General features: G+C 41.8%; 1 protein-coding gene across 1 annotated transcript; it reads right to left on the bottom strand.

Annotated features, from left to right (window-relative positions):
* Window positions 1-224: 224 nt before the first annotated feature.
* On the bottom strand, window positions 225-18,515 carry synpo2lb (synaptopodin 2-like b). Its single transcript, XM_063002769.1, has 4 exons — window positions 18,414-18,515; window positions 12,508-12,659; window positions 10,720-11,447; window positions 225-5,591 (listed from the first exon to the last, which is right to left on the bottom strand). Exons 1-4 carry the CDS (start codon window positions 18,513-18,515, stop codon window positions 2,947-2,949), a joined length of 3,627 nt encoding a protein of 1,208 aa, XP_062858839.1. The 3' UTR covers window positions 225-2,946.
* Window positions 18,516-23,081: the final 4,566 nt, after the last annotated feature.

Genomic DNA, 23,081 nt, shown 5'->3' with positions numbered 1-23,081 from the left:
GAATAATTAAGTGTGTGATGCACTGCAATGGCCTGGCAACCTGTCTGAGATGGATCTGTAATAAAACAGTTAGAAGATAAATGAATGAATGTAGTCTTTTATTTAGACCTCAGAAACAGTGAAACCTGGTGTGGATTTAGGAAGAGCACGTTACCTTTCAAACAAGCCAAGACTTTTTACTGATCCTGCTATACGATGTACGGTGGAGACCAAAAGTCTGAGACCACTAGTGAACACGCTTTTATTTACTTTCTTCTAATTGAATACAGTGCTGTACATTACAGAGCGTATAATCAGCATAACAATTTAATAATAGCAAGAAAGTCGATCATGTCAGTTCTATTGTACAAAAGATCATATTGACTTAACTCTTGTGTTGTCTCCCACCAATGGGATTATCAGCACATAAGATCCTTTCATTCTTATTTCACCCTGAGGTTTGACTTCTCCCACAGTGACACCAGATATTTGCAAAATAGTTTTGGGTTTTTAGATGTTTAGGTTAATATTAAGCTATTATAAATATACCACATTCTAAAAAATGGTGGTATTTAACATTTTAGTTAATAAAAGCAAAAACATGGTATACATTTGAACAAAAAAGCAGATAAAATATTACAAAAAATACACTATTGTGGATTATCTATTTCTCTTTGATTTTTAACCATCTTACCATCATATAGTTAATAGTTCCAGTGCTTAACGTCATTTCCAACAACCAAACAACAACCGAATCTCAGAGGAGAAGTGGTACAGACCACAGACTGTTTTACTGTTTTTGGTTAAGGGTTTGTTAAGTTACATTTAATACACACACACACACATACACACACACACACACACACACACACACATACTGTTCATTTCTCATACATCCAATATTTTATGCATTCATACCTTAACACATAAAAGCATTTCATGTGCACAAGCAATGCTTGGAAAGCGTAAATGTCTTGTTATTTTTGCTTAAGCATCGCCACAATGAAAGCACAGGCAGTGAACTTTCAACTCAAACAAGCTTTAACAGATTTACCCAGAGGCTCTCAGCATGGCAAAGCTCCAGCAAGCTCCGGCTTGCATCCACTGAATCGGGAGAAGCCTCAAGGAAGGCGGTGAATAGAGAGAAATAAGGTGGTGCAGAACTGTAGGGTGAGGTAAAAGCGGAAGTAGGAGGTGTACCTTCCTGCATGGAGACACGTCACATGCATTGCGATATGAACCACAAAAAGTGAGTGATCTGCAAAGCAACTCCCTGTTTGGGCTGGGAACAAGGGAGGGGGTGTGTAGGCTCCGAGGCTAAATGGCTCCCTGGAACAGTATGTCTGGCATGCACTGCTGTGTACTTGGCACATGCATTGCAAAGAAGCACAAGGTACCAGGCAGAAACAACAGAAATGAGCACATGCATCAAGCAGCCAAAGTGATCCACATCCAGATGTACAGTATGGTTTGTACCATCTCTCCTGGTGAGGATACCAGACTTGTTTCTTGTCACACTGATACCTTATCTTCATACCTCAAGCATCTTTCCAATTCATTTATCAAATTCATCACTGTGCCTCAATGTCCATCGCTGCTTCAGATACTTCCGTTACTTTATAACGTGTAAACAAACCCATTATAGATCTCAGTCCATGACTTCCCTCAGTAAGATGTCCTGCACGTCTCCATCCACTATGATCTTCATCTTACTTCTTCTCCCTTTTTATCTGTTTATCCGTTTAAAAACCTTAATCAACTTCATTGGTGGGTCCTCTTTAAAGGGGCCCAAGCTGACATAATAAGCTTCCATTTGATTATCAGTCGAAAATGTCCTACAGTTCCCATCATACATTGTTTTATCCATCCCATAAAAAGTGAACAACAAAGCTAAACAATAAAGCCACGACTGTTTGAACTGATATACACGAAATGACCAAATGTCATGTTGACGATGCCATTCCGAAACAGCCAGTGTGGAGCTGGACAAGAAGACCTGGCTTATAATCGATATTCAAAGGTGGTTTTGAGCTCAGGGCTCTTTGCAGTCCACCAGAAACTCGTTAAACCATGTCTTGATGGACCTTGCTTTGTGCAAAGGGACACAGTCAAGCTGAAACAGGAAAAGTCCTTCCCTAAACCGCTACCACAAAGTTGAAAGCATACAATTCAATTTAAATAAGTGATTGTATACACCTGTTAGAAATGGGTGTGACAACTAAACACAATAACTATGGTGAGTTTAATGATTAGGATGTCTACATACTGTACTTTTGACCATATAGGGTCTGTCCGAAAACCCAGTGAGCTCTCTACATAGATCGCATTCTTAGATGCTGCCTACTAAAGTGCCTTAATTCTAAGTGATAATCTGAATGAATAATGAGGGAGCATCTAATGCCGCCTTAGTGCTGAAGGCAATCCCAGCATTCAGTGCGGCGCAACTTTTCTCACAAAAAATTACAAACATGCTGGACGAATGCAGAGCAACCAAAGGAGTTCCTTTAAATGTAAATAAATTCTCATCGGTTTTTAACTTGTATAAAGGTCAGTGACAGTTTAACCATTTCGGTACACGGAGGGAGATGTAAGCTGGCGTGCTAGCCGGTTGTGCCATCTCAGCCCGTTGGTTTGAATGGCCTAAGGCTAGCTGTGTTAGCTTAGTAAGCGAAAACTGTGGTGACGTAATCGCCATCTAAGTAGTGCGTCTAAATAATCTGCCTTATAAGTCGATGGCTTATTAGAATCCTCTCTAATTAGGCAGCTGCCCAGGTAGGCAGTAGGCAGCAAGGCAGCTCACTAGGTTTTCCACAGACCCGTTGTGTATATGCAGTCAAAATATAACTTCTGAATAAATCACGTACATGCAATCAGTGCCATCTTGTTGATTTGCAACATTAACCCACGTGTCCTTCAGCTACAGTTTGAGTGACGTGGTCGACGTAACTTAATGCTTCCAGTTCTACACTAGTTCATGCACCCAGGTCTCCACACTTTGGGTTGCAGCCCTAGGCTGGATACACTGAAGCGCGGCCTTGGCACTTGCACGTTTTGGCTGCTTCCAGAAACCACAGAACGCATTCCGCTTGGGGAGAGGGGACTCAGATCCGGGGCACTCTGAAACTGCTTGGCTGGCTGGAATGGCATGTGGGTTTGCACAGGATGTGGTGCTGGGATGGGCGCTGCACTTTGCACAGGAGCAGTGTAGAATTTGGGGAGTGCTGGCAGGGCTCCCGTAGGTGCTGGAGGCGGTGGAGAGAAGAGAGCAGCAGGTTGAGAGTTCACCAAAGGAGGAGAGTCAAGATCCGAACGCCACATGGGCTCAGCCAGCGTGGTGGCCGAACGTGGTGCGATCACGGTGGGGGTCAGGGCTGTGGGAGCTGACATCGGAGTTGGGGTAGAGAAACGCTTAATTTCATAAACACGTGGCGATTTGACAGGAACCTGTTTCGGTGGATTCAAGGTGCTGGTATTCATGCCAAATCCATTCACTTGTGGTTGCTGATGCTGTTGGTAGGTGGGGGCAGTCTGAGGCACTCCTCCACCATAACTGAACAAGGATGAGTTAAGCTGGTATGGTTGTCTGCTCAAGTAGTCCAGAGCTTTTATGCCTTGTTTCTGCTGTCCAGTTGATGCCCTGTTTCCACTTCTTGGAGCCTCGTTGGCCTTAGTACTTCTCTGAACCACTGGTGGACAGGATGGGGACAGCAGTGGGTTGTAGCTGATAGGAGGAGGGGCACGGACATTAGGGGAATATTTCCACTGACCTTGGAGAGAGGGTGTAGGTGAAGGCTCCCGTGGCTGAGCAGGAGACCTTGAATATTTGTCCACCACATATCGATCCATGCGACTCTGCCGGCGAGCAAACAGATCCGCTCCCTTTCCACCCATCTGAGGGATCTCGACGCCGCTATTCGGCGGCTTTGGAGCCACTGGTGGGGGTGCTCTGTTCCTGTTAGCCTGCATAAAGTTGCAAGCCTCAGCACCCAAGTTCAAGAAATCTTCCTCTGGACCGGACTCAAATCCAAGCTCTGCCCCAGGTCGGGACCTATCATCCAGGTTCTGCACTAGAGACAGCAACTCAGGGTTGTACGACACGGGCTTCTTTTCCTCGGGCTTGTTGAACATGGGCTTCTTCGAGCCACGGCGCCGAGCCTCCAGTAGGATGCCGGTGCGTGAAGCGGGTACGGAGATGCGCTGTTCCCGAGAAGAAATGCTTCCACTTGAATCAGACAGGGGGCACTGCTGAGCCACGGGAGTCACTAAGTTGTCAGATGATGTAGTTGCTACTGAGATATATGGGTTAAAGGAAACTTTGTGAGTCGGTGATGGCGGCATATGTGCTACTTGCGGGGCCGTTCTAGGTGCTTCGGGAGGTGCAGGAGCTTGGGCTATGGGGGTAGGAGCTGGGTTAGGAGTGTAAGTAGATACATACGACTGTGATGGCCTTGAAGGTGGTAGTGGTGGTTGATATGGGGCTTTAGATAAGACTGGAGGTGGGCTAAAGGGCACGTTTTGTGTTGGTGGAAAGGAGTACATCTGAGAATCCATAGTTGGTGGTTGAATAAAGGGTGGAGCAGGAGCAGGAGCAGGTGGAGCTGAGAAATAAGCAGGTTTTCCTGCACCATGTGATGAGATGGGTACAGAATTTGAAACTGGGGAATATGGAGCAGACGCCACAGAAGAGGTTGGAGACAAGACCATAATGGGGCCGCTGACAGTGGATGGTCTTGGGGGGATGTACAGGGAGGTGCTGGAGATAGCTCTCTTCCCGTCTGAAGTATTTGCAGGGAAGGAAGCTGGCACTGTCGCCGTCGATACCGCTTGGGTTTGAATTGAAGTCTTTTTGGAAGTGTTGGGTTTGAAGTTTACTGGCGCTGTTGCAGCTCTGTGGCTTACACAGCCAGGGGCAAAAGGCCTGGCAGTTCTGTTGTGAACCGAGCTTCCAGAGGAAGGGTCTGACTGCTCCGAAAAAGTTCCTGGCATTGTGGGCATAGGAGTCTGGCCTGGAGAAGACAATACTACACTAGTTCTACTCACGACAACAGGCTCCCCGTTCACTATGTTGGTACTTTGGGAAGTAAAAGGGGTAATCGGAGTAGTTGGTGGAACTGGTGCGTAGCCTGAGATGGTCTCCGGCTGCTGGGGCATAGCGGTTGGCACTTGGATTACAGATGTCAGTGTGTGTTTCTCAGTTCTCTTTCTCTGCTGCTCGAAAAGCTGTGCCCCTTTCCCAGAGGTGGCGTTCAGACCCGGGATATAATTTGCCTCTCCATCAGACAGCACACAAGCCGAAGTCCTCCTCTCCAAAACATCCAGGTATCCACTGTCCCAAGTTGGGTCCGGCGCCGCAGACAAACTGTCCTCGTCCACTTCCGACTCAAAAAGGCTCTCGTCCTCGGTCTCTCCCTCCGTGGTGCTACAGCTGTCGGTGTCGACTCCTCCGAAGCAGGTGAGTGTGTATTTTTTGGCGCGCTGTCGGCGCTTTTTAAACATAAGCACACCTTTCGAGTGAGGGTTCGGGGCGTCGGTCAGCAGTGACGCAATGGTGCGGCACTTGGACCGAGCCTCCTTCACCTGCTTGTCTTGCACGCTCTCGCCTCTGTGCAGTTCTGAGGATGTAAAGATTAAAGAAAATGGTCAAAGAAATTAATACAGCATGTCATGGTTTTATATACTAACAGCTAATCAAAGCCAAAATGATTTTTAGTAGTAATAAAGTGATAAAGGTATTCCTCAAGACACAAATTCAATATACGATCAGAAGTTAAACGGTGTTGTCAGGGCCCAATTCAGGTGGGCAGCATTCGATTGGTGCAGATGAACCCTTCTAGCTTTAGCACTAAAATTAAGTATGTGGCAGATGAGGCAGGACGCAAGCGCGTAGACATAACAATCATTTTATTATTCATTCCAAAAAATACAACACTATAATAAAGAAAAATAGTATATACTAAATTATTAAACTATTGGATGAGAAGACGTAACAAGGCAAAGATCAGAGGCTACAATTGATCATCAAACGTCAAACTACAAAGGAAACGAATCGGGTATTTATACGTTACAATAATTTTCTTCGGGATAAATAAAGTATCTGTCTGTCTGTCTGTCTGTCTATCCATCCATCCATCCATCCATCCATCCATCCATCCATCTATCTATCTATCTATCTATCTTAACTTAATGTGCACTTATTTACCCAGGAAATTAAAAGTTCATTCATTTTACCAACTAAAGGTAAATTGATTCATCCAGGTAAATAAGGGTACATTTATTTACTCAGGTAATTAGTCTGGGTAACAAGAGGTCCTTTGGTTTACCCTGGAAAATAAAGCTATATTGGTTTAGGGTGGGTAGCATTGTCGCCTCACAGCAAGAAGGTCCTGGGTTCGATCCCCAGTCGGGGCGGTCCGGGTCCTTTCTGTGTGGAGTTCTGTGTACATGTTCTCCCCGTGTCTGCGTGGGTTTCCTCTGGGAGCTCCGGTTTCCTCCCACAGTCCAAAAACATGCAGTCAGGTGTGTGTGTGTGTGTCTACCCTGTGATGGACTGGCTGTTACTGTGTGCCTTGCGCCCATTGAAAAGCTGTGATAGGCTTATTTTTCTCGGCAACCTGTTTTTTTTGGCTCGCGACCCACCCAAGGGGTTTGGAAAACCCTGTGATAGAGTATAATCATAGTATAATCATCATAGCAGATGAGGCAGGACGCAAGCGCGTAGACATAACAATCATTTTATTATTCATTCCAAAAAATACAACACTATAATAAAGAAAAATAGTATATACTAAATTATTAAACTATTGGATGAGAAGACGTAACAAGGCAAAGATCAGAGGCTACAATTGATCATCAAACGTCAAACTACAAAGGAAACGAATCGGGTATTTATACGTTACAATAATTTTCTTCGGGATAAATAAAGTATCTGTCTGTCTGTCTGTCTGTCTATCCATCCATCCATCCATCCATCCATCCATCCATCCATCCATCTATCTATCTATCTATCTATCTTAACTTAATGTGCACTTATTTACCCAGGAAATTAAAAGTTCATTCATTTTACCAACTAAAGGTAAATTGATTCATCCAGGTAAATAAGGGTACATTTATTTACTCAGGTAATTAGTCTGGGTAACAAGAGGTCCTTTGGTTTACCCTGGAAAATAAAGCTATATTGGTTTAGGGTGGGTAGCATTGTCGCCTCACAGCAAGAAGGTCCTGGGTTCGATCCCCAGTCGGGGCGGTCCGGGTCCTTTCTGTGTGGAGTTCTGTGTGCATGTTCTCCCCGTGTCTGCGTGGGTTTCCTCTGGGAGCTCCGGTTTCCTCCCACAGTCCAAAAACATGCAGTCAGGTGTGTGTGTGTGTGTGTCTACCCTGTGATGGACTGGCTGTTACTGTGTGCCTTGCGCCCATTGAAAAGCTGTGATAGGCTTATTTTTCTCGGCAACCTGTTTTTTTTGGCTCGCGACCCACCCAAGGGGTTTGGAAAACCCTGTGATAGAGTATAATCATAGTATAATCATACAACATTGGTGACTCCTGTTGCTCAGCAGTGCCCCCTCTCTGATTAATCATATAACAAATATGTGAGGTTCAAAACCACTACATCATCCCATAAAACCATTGTACCCAGTATGGTTTCTATGACCAAAACTAATCACACAGCTAGAGTTTAATGCCTTTTTATACAGTATCTTTAACAATATGCCTGTTAAATATTTTTATTAGATAATAATTCGGCATGTCTGAGGTATTAAACGTTCTAAACTAGGATGATCTAATGGTGAAAGCATGTCTGGCACAGTTATGATCACAGGTACATAGTTGAGCTCATCCTTCACTACAAATAGCCAGGCACATTCTTACAGTAGGAGAGAGTGACCTCTGAAGAGTAAGAACCCCTATTAAAACAGACTACCATGAAAGATAAAAATACACATGCTTTTAACTGAGTCCTTTTCAGATCTAATAGAAAAATAACAAAGAAAAAAGAACAAACGCTCTGTGTATTTCAAAATGCAATTGATCTGTCGCTGATAAGCAGATATACATTTATCACGCTTTCTAACTTCTAAATACAGTTTAGCATAGATCAGTCCTGCTTAGGAGACTATAAAAAAAATAAATGCTTAATAAAATCCCAACACAAAACCTTTACACACCCAAACCGTTCACAATCACTCACCATCACTTTAAAGTCACTAATCTAGCAAACGTGTTCAGCTCCCCCACTGACAGGCTCAATATTATTTCCAACAGGTTACAAAAGAGCGCCGGTTTTACCTGTACAGACGCGGGTACTACTACACCACCGAGCCCGCTAAGCGATGTGAGGTTCTTCATGTCGTGTTTGTTTCCCCAACTTCCCAACCTTCAAATGAAAGAAGAGACACTCACATGCTAATGGAGGGCAGCCAGAAATCCGTGGGGAGCTCGTCGCCTGCATTACCCCTAAACCTCCGCGTCCATGGTCTGAGCCGAAAGACCTTAAATAATCTAACTGCATCATCCCGACACCGACCCGATGACACCCCATTATGTCATGCAAACTATATCGGTCGATGAGCAACACACAAATGGCTACGGGTGGTCCACCCCACCTGTCAGGGCACACTGCCACTGCCGCTGTTTGCTTCACTGGTCATGGAGAACAAACATCTCATCATTGCCATTAACATTTATTACCGGCGTCATCGGTGCCTGTGTTGACATCTCATACCATGTGCCCAGACTTAAGCCTATGATTCTAGAGTCACTTAGGACAAATGTTTAGACGCAAGCAATAGGAGAAGGGTGGAAAAATGTACACTATTTCTGTTCATCACTATTTATTCATCTTGTTTATGTCAAATAGAACAAACACCAGATAGTTTAGCAGTTGATTCGATGAAGCCTATCCATAATCTATCCATAGCCTGTTGAACTGTCTCTTTGGGGGAACCTTTGGAGGCTCTGTGTTGAACCCTACAACTGGAAACCATCATGAAACCCAGAAGGAACCCCCAAAAGCAGCAGTATTTTGATAAACTCTTAGAACAAGGGATCCTTCCAGCACCCTAAAGTGTTTGTCCCTTAAGCTCCCTACAACTCCTACAGAAAGTGATCCACCTATGCGATGAAGACCTGCTTTACCAAGATATGATGAGAAGTTTGGTTGTTCCTCTGTAGAAACCCTCAAAGGTTCTATGAAGAACCCTACACACACATGCATCCTAATCATCCAAAGAACCACAGTTGTGGTTAACACACTGGTTCCATCTACCACTCTTGAGATGTCTTCAGTTTGGTCTTCAATAGAGGAACTTAAGGAGCAATAAAGGCATCTAAAAGATTGTCTGTCAATTGTGTGAGTTAACAAACACCCCTCACGAGTCTGACCATCTTTGTTCTCAGGTTAATCAATTCCAATGACCATTGACCATCCAAAAACATACTAATATAAATCGTTGGGATGTGATCTTTTGATGCTTATTAGGATGCTTTCAGGATTTGCTTCACATTAAGCACAATCAAATTAATGCTAAGAGTAGCTGAATAAAAAAGACATGCAACACTATAGTTAGTTTTACCTAAAAACAATATGTCCTAAATATATAGAACCCTGTAGGTCTATTGTCGAAGGTATCAACAAAGGTATACTGTTGTTGTTTTAATAAAAATGGTTTATTCGAGCACCCATTCCATCCAATGATCATTTTTATTCTTCTTAGTCCAGCAAACATTCTAAAGAACCCCTGGAAAACATTTAGACACAGATGTAGCCTTGAAGTCTAAAAAAGGCCTGTCCAGTACCCTAAAGACTTCTGCAGATATAATTCTCCACTTTTTGGAAAGTCTATCATGGTGTCATTTATCACAGATACAGTATTTTATCATAACCTAACCCTTCCAGCAAGGTGACCTTCTGTGCTTACATGTAGGCACTCCGCCATGCGCTAAGAGGGAACTCGGTCAAAACACTTCAAAGAAACGTGTTAGCACCTCATCAACCAGAGATACCAGATCCACGGGATGAACTCCGGGATATCAGCTTCACATATTTATCGCACTATTACTAGTTCCATGCACTGTAGCTCTATATTTATGTAAAAAAAAAAAAAAAAAAAAAGTAAGCAGACCTGAAACATTAAATAAACATGATGCGCTAGTGTATGAATAGTTCACACACCTGTTGGAGTTGTTGGAGTCTCCTCCAGGTTTTATAAGAACTCTGGCTTGAAGGTTGAAATTAAATCAATGATCTAGGGTTGGGGGAAGCTCCTAAAACGTGCGCCAGCGACAGGGAACAGCAACTGGACATGCCTTTCTAGTTATGTGACCAAAGTGCTTGCATTATGGAACTGACTCAGAGGGAAAATATAGCCTCGAGTTCTTCCTTTTCCCCTTTCGCCTATCAGATACCTTGTCACCATATAGTTTTGGAAGAACCCCCGTCACATTAGTATTCAAATGAGCTCAAATACGGCTTTATTAGTATTCATTTATCATCCATTTTCACCAACCACTTCATCATGGGTCATTGTGGGTCTGGTGCTGATTGGAAACGATATGCCCAAAGACGAAAGACACCCCCAGGACGAGGTGCCAATTCACCTTGTGCATATTTTGATGGTGGAAAACCAGAGTCTAATAATAGTGTACGACCCAAAGACCCAACTGTAAGAAGCAGCTCTCATGTTAGATTATGGGTTGCTGTAGAACATCATGATGTCTGTAATGGAACCGCCTTCAAATACTCACTGGCTTGCTTGGCTTTATCCATGTACGTGACCGTCAGCTCTTCATCGATGGGGTTATCCACAGGACCCACCATCGGCACCAGCTTCACGTGGGATGCCCTCATGAGGGCCGCTTTAGCCCTCTCTGGGGATACAAGTGGAGGCGGCACTGTTGGAAATTCCTGGAATCCACTGTCTACCTCTGCAGCACCTGATGGACTGTGGTCAGAGATCTCAGAAAAGTTCTCACCCTGAAGAGACCAATCGGTGTGGTTGGGCTGATACACCACTTCTCTTCGTGCCACTCCGGGTAGACTATTCTGCTGAAGAAGCCCCACCCCGTTGGCTGTCCCGTTAGCCATGGTCCAGGACTGAGTCGGGGTGTCCGCGTATATTTCAGACGTGCTTTCGTAGCCACTCATCTCAGAGGCGTCATCCTGGTGGTAAGAATTCAGGCTACTGGCTTTACCTGGGGATCCCGCAGGGCTACGGCGCTTCTGTTTACGATGCCTTTCCTGAGCCACGACGTCCGCGTCGCTGTCTGTCTCGCCATAGTATGCCTCACTGTCTGGAGGGGAGGTCAGGCACTCTGGGCCACCGGTGGGTGACATGAGTGACCTTTTGTGGACAGATGTCAATTTGGAGTTGACTGGAGGGGACAGTGCTCTTATGGCTGCCCTGTATTCTTTATCAATGCGAGGGGACGGGGCTCGGTCCAGCAGCACCACTGATGAGAATCCCACAGGAGCCCTGAAAAGTAATAAGGGAAATGTAGAATACACATTGTTAAAGGAGTAAATGTAGAGGTATTTTATCGTAACCACTGTATCGGCCAACAGACCAGGGACACTGACCGCACACTTAGACGTCTCATGGCTACAAACAAAGCCTGTCTTAAAACTAGTGGCCAGGGTCAACATCATGACCAGTAAATAATAAAGCCATGACAAAACCTCAAGGTTAGCACTGACATTTAGATTAAGCCCAAATCCTCTAGCTTTCTCATGTTGCAGTGGTAGCTTAGTGGTGAAGATACTGGGTCACTGGTTCAAGCCCTACCACCACTATCAAGTTGCTAATGTTGGGCCCCCTGAGTAAGGCACTTAACCCTCAATGGCTTGCATTGGCTGTATTGGACAATAAGTCAATAATTGCTTCGGATAAAAGCTTCTGCTAAACGCTATAAAAGTAAATGCATATACGGTGTTGTACACAGGTGAGTGGTGCTAGATTTAACATCCTAATGGTCTTAGGTTTGAATCTAGACTTGGTGTCTTAGTGACAATGGTAGAAAATCCGTAGGAAACAAACTAGGTTAGAACAAGATATACTTTACTTGTCAAATATACATATACAGATGTACAGTACAATTAAATTCTTTCTTCCCATATCCCAGCTTGTTTGGAAGCTGGGGTCAGAGCTGGGGTCAGCCATCATACAGCGCCCCTGGAGCAGACAGGGTTAAGGGCCTTGCTCAAGGACCCAACAGTGGCTGCATAGCAGAGCCTGGATTTGAACCGCCAATCTTCCGGTTGATAGCCCAAAGCTCTACCCACTAGGCTACCACTGTCCCTTCATGTTAAGACTAACTTATAGTTTTAATAAAGGCTAGGACTGGTGTGTAACATTTTGCCCAAATTACTTGTAATAGAAGACTAGGAGCAGCTGTTAGGGCACTACTTTTCACCAGACAGGACTTACATTTACCCAATGTTTTCCCAAATAATAAGAAATCTAAAAAAACAATACTAAGTAAGAAATCAGGAGACCCTTGTGTTCCATAATTCGTATCTTAATGTTGGACTCTGACCTCTTAATCCTGAGATGAAGGGTTCCTCTACCATTGTCGATCAGGTTCATGGCATCAGCGTGAGACAGCTCACTACAGAGCACATCATTAATCGCCACCAGTTCATCAGTCTCCCGAAGACCTGCTCTGCAAGCCTTGCTGCGTTTCCTCACCTACACCAGCAGGGGGAGACAAAGTCAACATGACTGACACACCACTCACAAGAACACGTCACATACAGTAGTATACTGTATAGCATTTTACACCGTTTAACTTTATTAATGCCACTTCAGTGTAAAACCAAATAAAACACTAAACACTTTTATTGTCATACTGTATATTTGTTAACTAATTTCCACCAAATAGCCACTCATATGTTGGTATCTTCATGCTACATGGCACTGGATTTACGCTAACAGTTAGCACAAGTCTAGAGTTTAAACCAGGTTTGAATCAAATATATTCTTTCATTTTTAACTTCACCAAGCACCCAACATATTTGGTGTGAAAACTAACAAAGCTAACAAACTTATATAAATGAATGACCCTTATTTACCACAAAACTCCGCTCAGAAATGTCTACTAAAGGTGTTAATCTCACATCTTTTCACTGCAACTTAACTACTGTTTATATCTGATGGCTTTAATAATTGTATCTCAAAAACCTTATATACTATATAACTGTAACTTCTAACTATATATGACAATCTTCTTTATTCTTTTACCATAAAATGAGTTGTTTTTTGGAAAGTGGACACTCTTAAACGTAAGGTCATAATAAAATGACCCATGTTGGTTTGCAAAGGATGTGATAAGTTTATCAGCTGTAAGTAAGAGTAAACAGTAAGATTTTCATTTGTGTTTGTAAGGATATTACTTCAGTAAAAACAGACATGCCTTGGATAATTAATTAAAAACCAGCAGTTATGTTTAACTCTAACAAAACTGATGTTATAATAGTTTTCAGGCAACACTTCCTAATGCAGCATACATTTTGTAGCAGGTTGTTACCGAATGATTGACCTACAACAAGGACAAATAGGACAGGTTCTTCGCTCTGTGCTTTCATTTGTCACGATCTGTCAGGAACATACTTTACAGCCACCTGTCAGATAGGAGAGTGTTGTTCCGACAGCCACTTCACCAACACACATCAGTGCTGATAAACCAGGCATTAGTTCTGGCTTTATCTCCTGGCTTCTACATGAAGTACCAGCAATAGAATTTCACTTGTGCATTATGCAGCACTGAGGTCAACTAGTGGTTATGTAAAAGTACAGAAACTCTGTTTTTGTTGGTGTAAAGGAACTTTCTGCTAATTTCTAGATAATCTGTTATTTTTAAAATTAGATATGTAATTAATTTCATTATCATGATTACTCTGCAATGTATTAACACCCTGACCTGGATAAATCAGTTGATGAAATTGAAAATAATAATAATTATTACTACTACCAGTCATTACTATTTTCTATCCTAATATTTATATTACTTCTCAGGGCCTACACGCTGCCATGCCTCTATTTTTAAATTCTGACCAATTACATTTAAAAAAGACTGACAACCACTTGCCGACTCTCAACTAAACCACTTGGTTGCTAAAAGTACTTTTACCAAGAAATAAAATGTAGAATCGACTGCAACAATTAGGAATTGGTGCTTTGCCAACCACCTCGACACTATCCATTAATAGAAAGTACCCAACATAGAAGCCTTACTGATTAGATATATGGCACGGTAGGGTGCATTACTGGCACCCACGTATCAGGTTCAAGTGTACTTGAGATTTTTAAAAACCATAATCCTAATGCTGATAGGAAAATAAAGCTTTAACCAAATATACCTTGCCATTACCATGTTTGTGTCATTCCAGTGCTCAGTTTGGGTCTGATGAATGGAAGTAAAGGGAGGTTACACCTAATTAAGTGATGAGTGAATGTAATGTAAATTAATGTAAAGATGTCTTTACTTGTAAATAGGGTTTAAAGATCTTTTTTTGTAGTACAGGACACAGGGTCTTGATCATGAAGTACTATTAAGTTTTTGAACTGCCAATAGATGAAACACTGATGATAAAATGTTACCAGTAACCCCTATTTATTTAAATGGGCTTAGTTTTTGGCATAACATCCACCCATCTTCAGTTTTGGGTGCAACTGCTGCATGCACTAACTTACAACCAGATTAACGTTCTGTTACTTGGATTATCTAAGCCTTCATGCATTGTGACTTTATTTACAGGATAAAATACTACATAGAATTTGCATATTATTTGTGTTTACAGACAGCTTTATAATAAATAAAAATATAAATTAAGTGTGCCCAGGTGGCGCAGCGGGATATTCCCCTAGCACACCTGCGCCGAGATTCTGGACTCCTCGGTTTGAAACTCGGCTTTGCCACCGGTCGCCTGGACACCATCTAGCGAGTATAATTGGCAGTGCCTGCAGCAGACACTAACTGGCCACTTTGTGGCAGATAAGGGTGAAAAGAAGGTGAAAATAAGGGGTCAGCTAAGGACTGTGCACTGTTGGGAGGAGGCGTGAGCAGGAAATATACCCTCCTCGATTGCAATCAGGAATCTCCAGCAAACCACAAAGTTTTCTGACTGGTTATGCAGCACTTAAACACAATATTTCATGTACTTGGAATCACCATCCTAATAAAACAAAAGCACAGAGCCAAACGTGACTATATTTTTTAAAAATGCAGGTTAATAGAGGAAACATGACTTTACAAACTACAAATGTTATACTAGTGGCCTAGTGGCTGATTAGGTTAGCTAGCTACACCAAACTATTTACACATATGGTCATTCTGAAAACACAGAAAAATGTCTGGAAGCCGTTGACCCACTCCTGATATTTTGGTTCAGACAATGGCTTATGAATGTTGACAAAATGAACGACACGTGCACCTAGTGCCAGAGCAGCTGTCCTGGCTCTTCGGGGTGCATGCCATAAATAGAGCCTAAATAAAGTCCTCAGCAGTCGCCTGTCAATCGCCAACTACAACAGGTTCAGTTAGAAGGTAGACTATACGTGAGAAACCAGAGCGGTAACATCAAATGAAGTTTATTAAAGGATGACAGTGGATTCTGGAGTCTGTTTCAGTCTACTCTATTATGCTAGCCCACCAGACGGGCACCGACACAGACATGATTGGCTATGTCTGGTGAGGGATGGCTGAAGCCCTGCAATAGATCCAAGTTGACAGGTTCTTGGGCTTATTGATGCGAAAGGACATCTCGTCTTTGGTGTCTGGGACAGACCAACAGAAAAGCTCTTGTTGGCTCAAATTGCAGATTTTAATCCTGATTTGAGGTAAACATGTCACAACACAAAGCACATCAAACCCTTCTGGTAGTCACAAGCTAGTCAAGGTGCCCACTGTGCTGACTCCTGTCCACTGTCAAAACCACCTACAATAGGCATGCAGGCACTAGACCGGGAAAATTGGAGCAATGAATGTTTGAAAAGTCCAACGAGTGGTCTCTCCATGGCACTGTGGCAAAGCTGGTAGTGTGGATCCTCGGAAACTTGGGCTTCCTTACATCTTCCAAAAAGTCAGGAGGCAGACACTCCTATAAAGTGGTTAGGAATATAAATTGCATAAATTAATAAAGAAAAAACTAGGTCTATTCAGGGCTACTGTAAGTCACTAATGTGATTATTAATGTTTCACCCCAACTGTTTTACAAAGAACACTTTTTCTACCCACAGTATAAAGTTACTTTTACTCTGTTACCCCCAACCAAGCTGCCAGAACATTTCAGAAGCTAAATATTCTTCTGTGATTCAGTGTCACAGAGTTCGTTTCGCATGTCTGTGTTAAAAGCGGCAATCGGGACGACTGGAAGATCAGAATATCTCATCCAGGAACCCCGCTGGCAGTGGAAAAAAGGTCACACGACAAGTGGAAAGACAGTAAGGTGTCATTTGGTCTAAACCGAGACACGGGGAGTTTCCAAAGCTTTAAAATTCATTCATTCTTCAAAACTCAAACATATTTTTATTTTTGATTTCCATTAAACTGGGATCATCAGAGTGTACCAGAGGCACGACTGACCAGGCATGGCTCATCATCCAAAATAGCACTGAGATCAGGGAAAATGTCTCGCTCACAGTCATCATGTAGCAGATGTGCCGTGCTGTGTGTGTAAATATCCGTCTGTAACTTTACTCAGTCCTAAGATAAGAGTTCTATTACTGGATACATTGCAGAGAGAAAGAGGAATCATGGCAAGGGTTCGAGTATCACAGAAGCCGAATGAAGCTGATAGTGTGGTACAAGTACAGAAGTATTCTACAGGTTCAGTTAGGTTCATTCATTTATAGATGGTGGTCAGAACCTTTCTGAGCTTAGCTGATTAGTATTTCATTATTGATTAAGCAAAACCAGAGATCAGTTACAGTCTTATGCAGAATTTGGAGACCCTTGTTTGGATTCCATGTTTCATTGATTTATTAAGTAAAAAAAGGATAAAACATCTACAGTGAAACAAACATCTGTGTATTTTAATGCACAGTTCATTTTATTTGGCAAATAACACACATTGTGGAAAAACAAGGAGGAAGGAAGGAAGAATGTGAGGCAAGAAGAAAGGAAGGAAGGAAGGAAGGAAGGAAGGAAGGAAGGAAGGAAGTGGGGCAAGAAGGAAGGAAGGAAGGAAGAAAGGGAGGAAGGAAGGAAGGAAGGAAGGAAGTGGGGCAAGAAGGAAGGAAGGAAGGATGTGGGACAGTAGGGAAGAAAGGAAGGAGGGCAAGAAGGAAGGAGGGAAGGAGGGCAAGAAGTAAGCAAGGAAGTAGGGATAGAAGGAAGGAAGAAAGTAGGGCAAGAAGGAAGGAAGGAAGGAAGGAAGGAAGGAAGGAAGGAAGGAAGGAAGGAAGGAAGGAAGGAAGGAAGGAAGGAAGGAAGGAAGGAAGGAAGGAAGGAAGGAAGGAAGGAAGGAAGGAAGGAAGGAAGGAAGGAAGGAAGGAAGGAAGGAAGGAAGTAGGGCGGGCAGGCAGGCAGGAAGGAAGGAAGGAAGGAAGGAAGGAAGGATTTGGTATTTCACCTGGTCTTTTAACATGAGAAACAGTAAAGAATGTACAGATAAAATGAGACACAGATCTATTGATTGAGCATTATCTACCAAAATAACAACACACCTGAAAATACCCAGATCATCTGTTCAAGGATTCTGTCGATCATTAGTACCGTTTGTAGAAGATGGGAGCATTTTAAGTTCACCAAGTCTCTAAATATACAATAAGATGCTACTGTAATCAGAGAGCACTTTCTTTATCTAATCCCAAACTTAAGTGTGTGGCGTTTGCTAGATACGACTGGAACTCTGATAGGAACCAGTTTGTAAAGTCAGAAGTAGAGGTATTTTTTACAGGGGTTTGGGAACCTTGATATTATACTTTGCTGTGGACTGAGCTGACAGGAAAAGTCTCATAAAGAAGATTCACTGGTGGTATGTTGGCACAAGGAGTTTGCATGAAGATACAATATCAAATATCAAATATGTATAATGTATAATATTACATATAATTTACGAGAGCACCAGTGAAAATGCTCCTGTTTAGCATTTTGTGTGTGTCAAAATGTCACACTGTGTCCTAAAAATAGTAAAACGTTGGTTCAAGCATCTTCATCAATTTGTCAAATGGTCCACTTTAATAGTTCCTAAAATACTGAACATGTCTTTGTATATCTTGGCATATCACCCCTGAATGTACCATGTCTAATGATCATATATTCATATCTCACTGTATGGTGTGGGCCTGCATGCTCCACTATGGCTCTCCCACAGACTGTATACCAAAAATAACACCTGAAACAAGATCTACACCCAACACTACTGGAAATACTGTACACTACAGAACAGGAAACATGAAATTCAGCAATTGTATTGTATACGATATTGCTGACACACTTACCTTGGATACTTGAAGCGGTTGCTTTTGCTCCGCGCCGCCCTGCAGTCGAAAACCCCAAGGCGCTCCGCCCGAAAGTGTGACCACTACTTCTTCTGCCACCATTTTGCTAATATGTGTCTCAATTGTGTGCCGGGATGTTAGTGATCACCTTCAGCTGTCTTGTCCCATGCCTGGTGCTCTACAGTGCTGAACTACTGGCTACTCAGAGAGGGGTACAGAAACACACCACAGCTAATGAAGGACTTCCATGACCGCTTGCTGTCTCTCTCTGTATGGAATGCCATATTGAAGGGTGGGTGATGGGGGCTGTACGGTGTCCCTCCAGACCCTCCGTCATGCCACACTTGTCCTGTCAATCCACAGCTTGAGGATGCTGATAGACCCTCTAAAGATAGCCCAGCAGCCAGCAGTGGTCTTTGTCTAAAACAGCTCTATTGGAGGAGCATTAGTGATACTGCTTTAACATTTGAGAATGTAAAATAAAGACAAACAACAATAATAAAGGTCTAAAAGCTTTCTGAAACCCTCAATTGGTGTTCTGCCTAACAAGTCAATTCAAAATATCAAAGTTAGGTTGCTATCCAGAGACTGTAAAGTCTGTGTTATATGGTACATAATTTTTTAAGCAGTGTTACCTTACACAATCAAACCAGGGTTCTAATATCATGTTTCAAAGAACATATAACAAAAATTTGATCATTTACAGCTCACTACAGTCAACCCTTGAGTTACGAACGGTTTACCATACGAACATTTTGGGTTATGAACGATCTTTTTCAACTTAACGTATGAACAAATTTTGGATTACGAACCGAAATTCGCGAAACACGTGACGTCACGAACAAGTCCGACCGTATCTCTCTCTCTCTCTCTATATATATATATATATATATATATATACAGTATATACACACACAGTGAGCCACATTCGGACAGCGGACGATGTTTTTTTGGTGTTTCCTATATATTTTGTAAAATTCTATATTAAAATGTCCCCAAAGAAGTTGCAGAGGAAGCGCATTGGTGAGAAAACGAATAAATCTATTATTATTTGTTGTTGTATAATTACTCCTGCCAGTAGCTGTCACTGTGTATCAGACAGCGGGGACAGTGAGTGAGAGAGAAGAAGGAAATCGCTGAGTAAAGTATTCTTTCTTTCGTGCAATTACACCTGCGAAATACAACACTATTGAAATAAAGAAGGAAATAGTAGAGAAATATGAGAGTTATTGTTGTTTCTGGTAGATACATTTTATAATAAAAAAGAAAAAAAAATTATTGTGGTGTATGGTACAGCACATGTACTGTACTGAAATGTGATGTGTTTTTTATGTACAGAACTACTGTGTATTGTTTATTATTGTTTATTACAGGAATGTCTATTCTATAATTTAAGATTTAAGGGAAAATATACTTGTATACTTTATAACAAAAAAGACCATTTAAGACATTAGAGAGGTTAGGTGGGGGGGGGGGGTGTTGGGAGGTCTGGCACGGATTAATTCTATTTACATTATTTCTTATGGGAAAAACAGGTTTAACTAACAAACATTTTGACTTAAGAACAGCCCTTCGGAACCAATTAAATTCGTAAGTCAAGGGTCCACTGTATTACAATTACTTTGCCACTTGCACCACCCTCACCCAGGCCAAAGAGGGCACCATCCCCCTCCAACACGTGTTAAGAGCTCAAACTTTCTGGTATTTTTTATTTATATATTTATTAAACAAGAATTCGTTATTGCACAACTTTTAATAACTCATGACCAGTAGATATGTAAATTTGTCACAGTGGACACTATGGAGCATTGTGGATGCTTGTTATGTTTCTTCAATTATCTTATTAATCAATAATTTAAAATGTTATTTATGAGAAAGCATGTACTGGGAAACCAAGATGGTGAAGCGCCGGTGCTTGTCCCTGTAGAAATTAAGCCAAAATAAAGTCACAACCCTCTCCAAGTCTTAAAATATCTCTGTGGTTCCATTAAGAGCAGGCAGCTGCTTTCTACACATACCTTTCTAAACGCCTGTCGATGAACATTCAGGAGATTTTTGTGTTCAGGATGTTGAAAGTTACATCATCCATGTATCATGTATCATTCTTGTTTTAGATTGCTGTGAATAAATACTGTATTATTATACCATGCTAGTCTCACAGTAATGACTGTAACTAATGCATAATGTAAGCATATTAAAGTGTTATATGACCTGGTGATTTATACACTAATACATTCTAAATAAATGGCTCTACTACAATAATACAAATAACAACAAGTGACCCCTCAAGCAATATATCAACCACAGTGAGTAGGGTTAGTTTAATAGTATTGACAACACTACAGAAGTAATCTGAGTGCAGTAAATAACCAGGTCTGCATCTTCAGGGCCTACAAGGTGCTTGACATTAAATCAGCATGGCATACAGACAAACCTCATTTCCAGAATTCCAGTTGGGACATTTAGTGAAATGCAATACAAAGAAGTTATTTATTTATTAGGATTTTAACGTCATGTTTTACACTTTGGTTACGTTCATGACAGAAATGGTGGTTACTCGTTACACAAGATTCATCAGTTCACAATTTTAATATCTGGAGGAAACCCACGCAGACACGGGGAGAACATGCAAACTCCACACAGAAAGGACCCAGACCACTCAACCTGGGGATCGAACCCAGGACCTTCTTGCTGTGAGGCGACAGTGCTACCCACTTAGCCACCGTGCCGCCTACTTGTCATATATACAACCCTCATTTTTCAAAAAAAAAAAAAAAAATACAGTACAACGAAGAAACCACAGTTTGTTCATTCTCTTTCTAATGTTTTCACTGATCCACTTCACTGTATTTTGTACAAATAAACACACAGAATTTAATGCATTTACATTTTCGACATTGAGCGGATGCCTTTATCCAAAGCGACTTGCAGTACTGTGACGTTTTACAGTCTAAGCAATTGAGGGTTAAGGGCCTTGCTCAAGGGTCCAACAGCAGCAACCTGGCAGTGGTGAGGCTTGAACCAGTGACCTTCTGATTACTAGTTAAGTACCTTAACCACTAAGCTAGGCTACAACTGCCCTCAATGCATGCAACACACTCGTGTAAAGCTTTTCCATAACCATAAAAGCTTGCGCATGCGCATGCGCACTGCTGTATGGTTTACAACCCAGTTCAGGCCACTAGAGGGGAGAAAGTAACAACAATTACTCTGTCAAGTTCAGCCTGTCCAGACTGTCCCAGCTACACTAAAACACGGATTTAAAAGTTTAAAAACCCTTAAAACCAAACGTGATTAAACAATTATTTAATGGGAAACAATTTCCTTCATATTTCGCATGTTTAACACGACATATCACTGCATTAATAAACACTTCATTTACTAACACAGGCGGTACAGCTGATTCACTGTGGTACTGGCTGACCGCCTACATGCTCCACCTCATCTTTCCTTCAAAATCCCCACAGTTTAGCTTAGTGGTGTTCTTCTTTCTCTTAAACCATCAGCAGAGGAGCTCTGGATGCTGGGGCACCAGTATAGAACAATATAGTACAGTATAGTGTAGTACAGTACAGTACAGTATAGTCTAGTACACTACAGTATAGTCTAGTACACTACAGTAGAGGAGCAGTGTGGGGGGCAAGGTGCACCACTTTCATCCATAACTGATAACATGTTACAATTACGGATTTATTGTCTGTTTTTATTTTTAACAAATGTCACCCTTGGTGAGTACCTTCAAGTTTTTCTACTTTTCCTGACCACTTTTCTATCACTATTCTGTCTATAGGTTTTTCAACTTACAAGTCATTGCTGATGTCCAGGAAAACTTCCCACAGTGTTGATGAATGATGCTTTTCTTTTTCCAAAATGTATTGACCAATTTTGGCACATAAAAAAGAATGTCTTAAATTCATTTAGTCATTAGTGTTACTATGCATTTTCATGTTTTTAGATTTTGTTGTTGATTGCTTGGTTTTAATCTGAGAAATTATCTTCCCCAAACTGTTCTTGGTTAGTTAACAGGTTAACAAATGTAAGTATATCTAGGTTACTTAAGGAACACTATTCTTAATCCAGTTTACCAGCTTTGTCATGTAGAATTACATATTTGCAAGAATGTGAAGTCAGCTACAGAGGGGCTCAAAATGTATACACACTTAAAAGCTTTTAAAAAGGGCATAGATAACCACATAGATAATGTGCATTTTTGGGCCCCTCTGTATTTCAGAAGTCATATACAGGTCCATCACAATTATTGCCACCCTCAGTAAAGAGAAATAGGAAATAAGTGCTAAGTAAACCATTTTTGTGTTGATTTGGACATAGGATGCTCTTTTTACCTACTTACGGACACAATTTTAAAACACATTACTTCAAAATCTTGGTTAAAGCCTTCCCAGCTACAAAGAGGGTGGAAGGTGTTTGGAATTGGATGTCCAACCAGCTCATGGTTTACTTGTGTGGCCCTTATACTATGTTTATAAGTGACCAGTAAAAGAATCATATAGCCAAAATAACTACTCATAAAATGCTTAAGTAAACCATGATCCTGTTGCCCTCATAGTTCAGATAACCGATCAACAATTTTGGTCATGTTCTTTTATTTTGTAGTGTGATCTTGCTGTCTACCGTTTCTTTAAACCAGTGGAAAGTTTACAGTAAATG

This window comes from Trichomycterus rosablanca, chromosome 10 (genome assembly GCF_030014385.1).
Source record: "Trichomycterus rosablanca isolate fTriRos1 chromosome 10, fTriRos1.hap1, whole genome shotgun sequence".
In the NCBI taxonomy this organism is placed as follows: Eukaryota; Metazoa; Chordata; class Actinopteri; order Siluriformes; family Trichomycteridae; genus Trichomycterus; species Trichomycterus rosablanca.
Note: the sequence above shows the minus strand (reverse complement) of the source record. Positions and strands in the feature narration are given on the sequence as shown.